Source organism: Giraffa tippelskirchi, chromosome 6, assembly GCF_054371585.1.
Source record: "Giraffa tippelskirchi isolate mGirTip1 chromosome 6, T2T-mGirTip1v1.2.pri, whole genome shotgun sequence".
Lineage (NCBI taxonomy): Eukaryota > Metazoa > Chordata > Mammalia > Artiodactyla > Giraffidae > Giraffa > Giraffa tippelskirchi.
The window spans coordinates 14,347,204-14,357,046 of record NC_137280.1 but is presented as its reverse complement, the minus strand read 5'-3'; the positions used below and the strand labels follow the sequence as shown (position 1 = coordinate 14,357,046).

Genomic DNA, 9,843 nt, shown 5'->3' with positions numbered 1-9,843 from the left:
TTGTCCAGAAGTTTATCCATTTTATCAATCTATTTAAAGAATCGGTTTTTTTTGCTTATTCTTTGATCTTTAGCATTAATTTCTGTTCTTGTATTTAATATTTTTGCCAATTTATGTATAAGACACTTCTTTCTGCTTTTAATATTAAGACTCTATTTGTACGTGACGGAAACCCAACTCAAACTAGTATAAAAAGGGAAAAAAGAGGAATTCATAGCATCATGTAACAGAGAAATCCCGAGTACAGCTGACTTTAGGTATGTGTGTTCCAAAAACCTCCTGGCTCCGTCTCAAGGGGAAGATGCTGCGGACTCAATGTAGAGACCACCAAGGTACCGACCCCAGCAGAAAAGCAGGCAGGAGAGTCTGAGAAGCTTCTGATTGGTCCAGTCCAGGATAAGGACCCATTCCTAAACCAATCACTGTAGGCAGGAAATCAAATAAAACTGACCAATAAGGGTCCAAGGGGCATCCTTATAGATAAATCATGACTTCAGATTCTAACTCTGCAATGAGAAAACTGGAAATAAAATGCTGGTATCCATGTTGATTGATTTGTTAGTGGCTTGATTGGGATTTTGAGTCTTCTTCCCACACTTAAGGAAAATTATGATTGTGTTCAATGTGAAAAAGAACACATTGCATGTTAGCCTTTCAAACATACAAACACAGTAATCTCTTTGAAGTGTGTTACTAAATGATCACAAGATGTCTAAAGAGTCACCTATATTTCCCTGTGTTATACTCCTTACCTTTGATGGAGTGTGTGATTTAAAAAATGTTTTTCTTTCTCAAGGACACAAGTCAAAAGTAATACGTTTCTATAACAAAAATTCACATAGAGAAGCTTTCCAATACTTTATTTCTAGTAACATTCCATCAAAATTGTTAATACTGATCCAGCAGTACAAAATAATTTTATAAAAATTTTGGCCATATTTTCCCTATAGCCAATTATACTCAGTTCTGAGGAAATTTTCATGATTATATAAGAATAAAGAGCATTTATTAATAAATAGCATCAACAAGTATTCATAATGTGAAATTGGTACTAAGCCCTGTAAGGCACTTTCCCCGCTCTAAAGGGCTTAACAGTCTTTTTCCTAACATTTGGTCAACAATTAGAAAGCATTAAAAAATAACTTCAAATAAAAACCTTAGTTTCAGTGTTTCTAAGATATCAAAAAATTAGTTCTCATAAATTGTAGTCAGCTGAGTACTAATATGCTTGGGCATAATCGCTCTCTCTGTAACACTAATCAATACTTACTAATATAGCAAGTATTACTGAAACATTCTCTGTAACCTACTATCTCCAATAGAGTCCAATGAGGAAAATTCAGAAGTACTATGCTCAGTGGTTCAATAGACATAAAGTTCGATTAATAGTTGTGCTTAGGCTAGCTTGCTATTCAGTTCAGTTCAGTTCAGTCGCTCAGTCGTGTCTGACTCTTTGCGAACCCACGAACCGCAGCACGCCAGGCCTCCCTGTCCATCACCAACTCCCTGAGTCCACCCAAACCCATGTCCATCGAGTCGTGATGCCATCCAGCCATCTCATCCTCCGTCCCCTTCTCCACCTGCCCTCAATCTTTCCCAGCATCAGGGTCTTTTCCAATGAGTCAGCTCTTCGCATCAGGTGGCCAAAGTACTGGAGCTTCAGCTTCAACATCAGTCCTTCCAATGAACACCCAGGACTGATCTCCTTTAGGATGGACTGGTTGGATCTCTTTACAGTCCAAGGGATTCTCAAGAGTCTTCTCCAACACCACAGTTCAAAAGCATAAATTCTTTGGTGCTTAGCTTTCTTTATAGTCCAGCTCTCACATCCATACATGACCACTGGAAAAACCATAGCCTTGACTAGATGGACCTTTGTTGACAAAGTAATGTCTTTGCTTTTTAATATGCTGTCTAGGTTGGTCATAACTTTCCTTCCAAGGAGTAAGCATCTTTTAATTTCATTGCTGCAGTCACCATCTGCAGTGATCTTGGAGCCCAGAAAAATAAAATCAGCCACTGTTTCCACTGTTTCCCCATCTATCTGCCATGAAGTGATGGGACCAGATGCCATGATCTTAGTTTTCTGAATGTTGAGCTTTAAGCCAACTTTTTCACTCTCCTCTCTCACTTTCATCAAGAGGCTCTTTAGTTCCCCTTCACTTTCTGCCATAAGGGTGGTGTCATCTGCATATCTGAGGTTATTGATATTTCTCCTGGCAATCTTGATTCCAGCTTGTGCTTCCTCCAGCCCAGCGTTTCTCATGATGTACTCTGCTATTCCAACACTAAAAAAATAATAATCCCTCAGATACATCAACATGATTTTTGACTGAATTATGTGTAATGTTTAGATTCCCTCTTTTTAAAGTTTATATTTTCTGAAGTTTCTAATATGAACATGTATCCATTTTTTACTAAGAGAAAAATTTTAATGATCAAGGAATTCTTTCTTGCGATTATTGCCGAAGCAGTCACTGTGTCACCTACAAGTACTTAGATAAAAGTAGTGTTTTTACCCCTCCAAAAAAAACCTTTTTACCAAAACTCTGATGTCCAGAAAACCTGAAGCAAATCCACAGTGATCCACTAAATAACTACTAGTTGAAAATAAACTTTCAGTTAGTCCCCACACTGAACTGCCATGAGTTCACCTTTGGACCTTATGACTTCCTAGTGAGGTGCTGGGCTGAAACACCCTCGCAGCCCAAAGCTCCTGTACAGCTGGACAGCTGCAGTGGACAGCTTCTTCTTTTGTCACTGAAGAATTCTTTTTTAAGTATTTGGAATCAAGATCATGTATATTGATTCAATATAATATGCATTATTTTTTCATAAATTTATATGATAGTATGAATTATTATATCTTGCTAGCTACTTCTCTTTTGTTAAGAAAAATTTGAGAACTACATTTTGGGTTTCCCTGGTGGCTCAGTGGTAAAGAAACTGCCTGCAATGCAGGTGTGGGTTTGACCCTTGGGTGAGGAAGATCCCCTGGAGCAGGAAGTGGCAACCCATTCCAGTATTCTGTTTTTAATTTATTTATTAAATTTTATTTATTTATTTTTGGCTGCAGTGGGTCTTCATTGCTGTGCTCGAACTTTCTCTAATTGCAACAAGTGGGGGCTACTCTCTAGCTTCAGTGCTCGGGCTTCTCACTGCGGTGGCTTCTTGTCGTGGAACACAGGCTTTACAGGGCAGCCTCAGTAGTTGTGGCGTACACAGGCTTAGTGGCTCTGCGCACTGGAATCTTCCTGGACCAGGGGTTGAACCAGTGTCCTCTGCACTGGCAGGCAGATTCCCAACCACCTGATCACCAGGGAAGTCCCCTACTCCAGTATCCTTGCCTGAGAAATCCCATGGACAGAGGAGCCTGGCGGGCTACAGTCCATGGGGTCACAAAAGAGTCAGACACAGCTTAGGGACTAAACAACAACAATCCATATTTTACAAGGAAAAAAAAAATTTTAAAAATTAGGAGGCCAACCACCTGAGATGAGATTAAGGGAGTGCAAGCCCTGCACACACCCGAATCTTGTCACAGACCCTGGCTTTGAGCATTGTTATAAAACCCCTCATCAAATCCTCCGGGGTGGGGGACACTGAGGCAGGACTCCAGCTGTTCCCTCCTATGCCTGGCAAAGTAACAAAACTATCCTTTTTAACTTCACCCCCTCCCCAGGGAAAAAGAAAAAAATGAGACAGGTTTCAAACCAAAATTATGGTCCCTAACTGGTTTCTCAAAACTCTTTTTCTGGAAACCGGTGAGGCAGGCAGATCTCTGTCCTAGTAAAGGATAGAGTTGTGTGTTTATTCACATCAGTTGCACACTATTAAACTGAAAGGGTAATTTAGACGAACATAATACACACTGGCCCCCCCCTCGACCTTCAACAGTTATTAAAGCCTGGCTTTGATGTCTGGAGACTTCTTTCAGTAGGTGCAGAAATAATGATATGGTTGTTAGCTTGCAATACCTCAGCTATTGCCTAATACATTTGCTGGGTGGTGTTTCTGAAGTAAAGCTGAAGGTCTCCAATTTGACTTCATGTGGGTTACTACTGCCAGGGAATTCTTTAACTTTTGCTGGAAGTAACAAGAACTGAAAAGAGAAATTCCATATCTGTCAACGGCTCTCTGAGATTATACTGATTCTGTTCCTGCAATTAAAACGTTGAGATTACAGCCAATCTCACTCCTTAACTTTATAAGCTCTGGGGACAAGAGGAGCTGACAAAGTTTTAGGTGAAATGACACTTTCTGAGCAAAGGCTTTCAACTTTTCAGACACAGCCCTGCCTTGCTATTAAAGGATCACTCTCCTTTTACCCAACAGAGGCACATGGGCTACATGAAACGGCGTTATGGTGTTCACAGTGTTGACAGTTGTGAAACAATTCAGAATTGGGTCACCAAATTAGCTTTATAATAATGAGATGCTTGTAATGTTAGATGCTCTGACCATCTATTGTATTTGCCAAAAGAGCAGAGATTATTTGACCATGACCATCCAACACTCTTTGATTACTTCAATGTGGAAAATTTTTTTTCCTTTAAAAGCCATTCTTAACTCAAGGCCAAGTGTGGAATAAAGCATCTGTTAAGAATGATGTGTGAAGAAAAAAAAAGAAAAAACAAAAAGAATGATGGCAGTCCAGTGGTTAGGACACTGTGCTTTCACTGCCAAGGGCCCAGGTTCGATCCCTAGTCAGGGAACTAAGATATCACAAGCCATTCTGCATGGCCAAAAAATTAAAAAATAAATGATGTGGGTGTTTTGATTGCTCAAGGCTATTAGCTATGCTAAGACTCTTACTCCGAAGTTTGAATGGAAAAAGCAGTGAGGTCACAGGTGGGTCACATGCTCCTATCCTGTGGGTCCCCCAGGAGATGATACAGAGCACCTCTGACCAAGAGTCTGGAGTCTGGATTGGGGAATTCCTAGATTGGCAACTGGCACTACCTATTGGTAAAGGCCAACGTTCTCTCCCTAATGGGGATCAGTTCAGTTCAGTCGCTCAGTCATGTCCAACTCTTTCCGACCCCATGGACTGCAGCACGCCAGGCTTCTGGTCTATCACCAACTCCCGGAGCTTGCTCAAACTCATGTCCATCTAGTCGGTGATGCCATCCAACCATCTCATCCTCTGTCATCCTCTTTTCCTCCTGCCTTCAGACCAGCATCAGGGTCTTTTCCAGTGAGTCAGTTCTTCGCATCAGGTGGCCAAAGTATTGGAGCTTCAGCTTCAGCTTCAGCATCAGTCCTTCCAATGAATATTCAGGGTTGATTTCCTTTAGGATTGACTGGTTTGATCTCCTTGCAGTCCAAATGGGGATGTCAGCTGGCAAATCATTTGTTCATCATTTCCTTCCCAGTTACATATAGAAAATTCTGCAATCATCTAAACAGAACACAAACTGGGCTACAAAGTGGCTATACCTCACCCTGGAATTAGGAAATTCAGTCCTGGGGACTTTCTGGAAGCCCAGTGGTTAAGCTTCACCTTCCAATGCAGGGAGTGTGGGTTCAATCCCTGGTCGGGGAAGTGAGACCCTACATGCCTTTCAGCCAAAAATCCAAAATATAAAACAGAAGCAATGATGTAACAAATTCAACAAAAACTTAAAAAACCAAAAAAGCAAGAAAATCCAGCCCTGATGGTAGTTTTTCTATTAATTCATTTTAAATAGCTCAAGTCGTAATCCAGCTTCTACATTTTGAATCTGGAAGCAAAATTAATAAACTTCTCTCAAAGTCTGGGAACTAAGAATCAGAGTGCACTTTGCTATGATAGATCAGTTTTAGGCAAAAGATAAAAACTTTAGCATAGGAAAGGATGGTTTTGTGGTTTTATATGCACTTTTTCACAATATAAGAGCTAAATAAATTGTCATTTGCATTTTAAAATGTGGATATGTACACATACACTTCTGTTTTAGCATATCCATATAGCCTAGCATATACATTACCTTCTCATGGAAGAATCAGAAGCAAGAAGCTTCATTATCTTTTCATAGAAGGACTAAAGGACGTGGGGGGAACAACTTTTCATACCTTTCTGTATTATTTGAGTTTTATTACAGGCAATTATTACTTTAATTTTGTTTTAAAAAATTAATTAGCAGATTATTTAGATATAATATTTTAATTTTGGAATATTCAAATATTATGTAACGTTTCAATTTTCTTTCTAGGTTTGGAATTTAAAATATATTAATATTATCTAAAATAATAAGAACAATTTCTAAAAATGTCTTAGTAACCACATTAAAGGCCAAAAACAAAAGTATAGAAAGTATCAGAAACTTATACAAATTTCTAAATTTTTCTGAGAATAAATTATTTTAATTATTATGGAAAATAATGGGATTAATAAATAATTTGAAAACTTCTACTTTACCACTCTATAATAGTGCTTTTGAGAAACACTTCTTCCAAAAATGAGCTCTGAGTTGATCTCTTTAACATATGTTAGAGATTAAAAAAAAAATCCACACAATGAAGAACGGACCTTTATGCCTATTAAGTAATTGAATCCTACTATTTCAGTACTTGATACAAAGTACAAAAACTGTCTAAGGTGATCATTCATATTTTATACTAAGCTCTGACATTTTCTACTTACTAGATACCTATACAAAAATATCTTTAGGTCAGGAAAAACACCTTTGGATGACAAAATGTAGCTTAAGAGATGTTGTAACAGTTCTGAGTTATATAACTTTCTGACCCCCAAATTATTGCTAGTTTTGGAACTACACCAAATATATAGTGTTACTAAGCTTGACCAGCTTTGGAATGAATACATTAGAATCACATAAATCCATATTTTAAATATTTTCTTTTTTTAATGAATTAAGTACAAATGGGAACCCTTGGTACTTGTTATTCACTTACTGATTCGACAAATACTTATCAAGCACCTATCATTTTCATGAAAGCACCCATCTTTTCCATTAAAACAATAAAATGCATGAATTCAAAGACACATAAAATAGTCCTTCTCAATAAAATCACAATCCAGCTTCTTTATTTTGCAGAAGGGATGAGGTCATCTACTCAAGTAACTCCTCTTGTTACCTACCTCAATTCAACTCTTTAAAGTCAGAAACATAAAAACATTAAAATCAGAGTAAAGCTATTTCTTCCCTCTATTCTATATTCTTAAAATTAATTACATCATCTTCATAGTTTAATACAGAAGCTAAAGTAAAAGAGTCTAGTTAATTCATCCAAGAAGTTACCTTTAAGCTATATATTTACAAATAAGATAAAGATACCAAATGTGTCCAGAATGTAATTCCATCCTGATAGTCATAAGCACAAGGCACTCATTGGTGAAAAAGATTGCTATCATTAGTCTTATTCACATATAATCACAGATAATAATTTACCAAAATGCCTTGGCAACTTTGGAGAAATTCTTGAAAGGTGACTTTCTATGATGTATCATTTTAACATTTAATGAAATGTTATAAATGGTTTTTAAATCTTGATTTTTTAGCTCTTTCCCACCTCTAAAGCCTAATATTAAATCAAAGTAATCTTAAAAAAAAATAGAGCCCAAGGAATAGACTTCACATAGGCAACAAATCTAGGTTTTAATTTTTGCTGTTTGTTGCCTCTGAAATACATTTAAAAGTCAATTTAAAATACCTTTAATGTCAGTTAAAGGAATAACACCAATTGAAACACTTCATATATATATAAAACCACTAGATGATTCAAAATGGCACATTAAAAACGTGTAGCCTTTTATTGTGAAAAATGCCTAATTTTATAACAGCACCAGAGTCTGTATTCCTTTTACAAGAATTCTGTTACCATTTTTCATACACCATGATCATGAAGGATCCTTGGTAGTAGATAGACTTAAGGTAAGAAGATAATTAAATGACACACTTTCCCAGGTTCCTACTAGCTTTAAATTCTGTGATAGGAAAGAAATACTAGATATAATTTGCCCCATTGTTGTTGATCATTCTTATTCCATCCTAATTCTGTGTGACTTATTATCATGAGCTGCCTAAAATTTGCTTAACTCCTTTCTCCAGCCACCTATATTTAAAGGTGTATGTTTTCTTTTAGGGGTCTCACTTTTCTACACTGAATGGACCCATTGCCACAATGAAGAAAATGCCCTCACACTCTTAAATGAACATATACTCTAGTCAGTACCGGCTCTGGCTACTGTAGTTCTGAATTCTAAGTAGCTAAGAAAACCATTTACAGCTTAGCAGTTCTACAGAACAATGTAATCAAGAACATGATAACCACATTTTTCTTGTATAAAACATGTCGATGTTGAAAGATACCATCTGTAACCACAACTTCACTGCAGTTTTCTGTCTTCTCTGTTATAACATGCTGTGTCCCTTCACCCTTCCGTCCATACCTATCTGCGTGGCTGCTGAAAGATCCACGGCTTCTCCTGTTTCTTCTTCTTTTGTTTCAGCCCCTTCACACCCTTTCTCATTCTCCATCTCTGTTTCAACCTCTTCTCCTGTCTCACCTGGAAAATTAACCAAAGGGGATATTAAGAGATACTTATTTAGCATTGACAACCAAGTCCCCCACACCTGGTTTCCAACAGGGGCAGCTCTTGCTCTTTAAGTCTAAACAGTAAGTTTCTCTGGAGATGTCAAGAAAAGCAATCACCCTGGTGTCTGAGATCCTCAGAGGGCTGACATCACTTACATTTCTGAGTCTTGGCACTCTCTTTTTTTTTTTTTTAATATTTTATTTTATATATTTATTGGACATGCAGCATGTGGGATCTTAGTTCCCCAATCAGGGATTGAACCCATGCTCCCTCCATTGGGAGCTTAGAGTCTCAACCACTGGACCACCAGGGAAGTCCCTTGGCACTCTCTTATATAAAATCAGGATGCAGAATTATCCAGGAAGTGATGGCAAAACATAGTACAAATAGAAAGTTCAAAATATGGTCTAGGGGTGCCCAGAAACCTGTCTTTTTGGTCATTCTGGTGTTTAAACAAAACAGTCATCAAACTTGTAAAGAGCTGAAACATTTAAAAGTCCAGGTATTGCACATACAAATGTTTCCCTAAGACGTACACTGGCCCCTATGCTTTGAATGGAGCCAAGAAGCAGCTGCCTCTTTTGATAGGATTGTGCTCCTGTTCACCAAGGTCCCTGGGGCTCCCCACAACATTATATGTGCCCCTCAATTCACCCACTGTCATCATCCTAGGCCCCAAAGACTTGAGTGTGCCAAGCCTATATAACAAATATATGCTTTCACTTGCTTCTGCCTTCTGATTCCCAGAGCACTTTTAAACACCTTCATTAAAGCACTTCCCTCAATAGATTGTGGTATTTTGTTTAAATTCTGCCTTCTCCCCACTAGACTGTGAGCCCCTTGAGAACAGGGACTATCCCTTACTCCTGCACTGGGCACCAAGCAAATGATTAGACACTCAAAAACTGCTGCATTAACAAATGGAAGAATTAAGAAATAGATAAATGTTTCATTTAATTCTACTGTAAGGTGAAGCTAAAATTTACCAAAATGTAAATCCTACCCCAGAAGAATTTTTTAATTGTAACTCCAATAAAGAACAGTAGATTCTATTTGCTTTATACATGTAATGTACATGTTTTAAAAATACCATTTGCTAAGACATAGTACATTTCTCTAGTCATCTCATAAAGATAAAAAGAGTACAGGAGGACGGGGGAGAGTAACAGTAATTTCTAAGGATAAGATTGCAAAGATGAAAATGACACTCTAAGAGGCATTATTTGTGTGTTCTTTAATTAAAAAGTCATTTCCTGGGCTTCCCTGGTGGTCCAGTGATTAGGAGTCCACCTTGCAATACA

General features: G+C 37.8%; 1 protein-coding gene across 4 annotated transcripts in view; it reads right to left on the bottom strand.

Moving 5' to 3' along the window:
- Positions 1-843: 843 nt before the first annotated feature.
- Positions 844-9,843, bottom strand: part of ERICH5 (glutamate rich 5) — a 32,416-nt gene continuing 23,416 nt past the window's right edge. For 2 of the 4 annotated variants that reach the window (XM_081505209.1, XM_081505211.1), the window contains 2 exons: positions 8,396-8,512; positions 844-2,288 (listed from right to left, as the gene is read on the bottom strand). In XM_081505209.1, the coding sequence (XP_081361335.1) occupies positions 2,278-2,288; positions 8,396-8,512 (128 nt within the window). In that variant the 3' untranslated portion in view covers positions 844-2,277. Of the gene's footprint in view, positions 2,289-7,013; positions 8,513-9,843 lie in introns of those variants that run through there. The other 2 variants (XM_081505208.1, XM_081505210.1) reach the window with 1 other exon arrangement.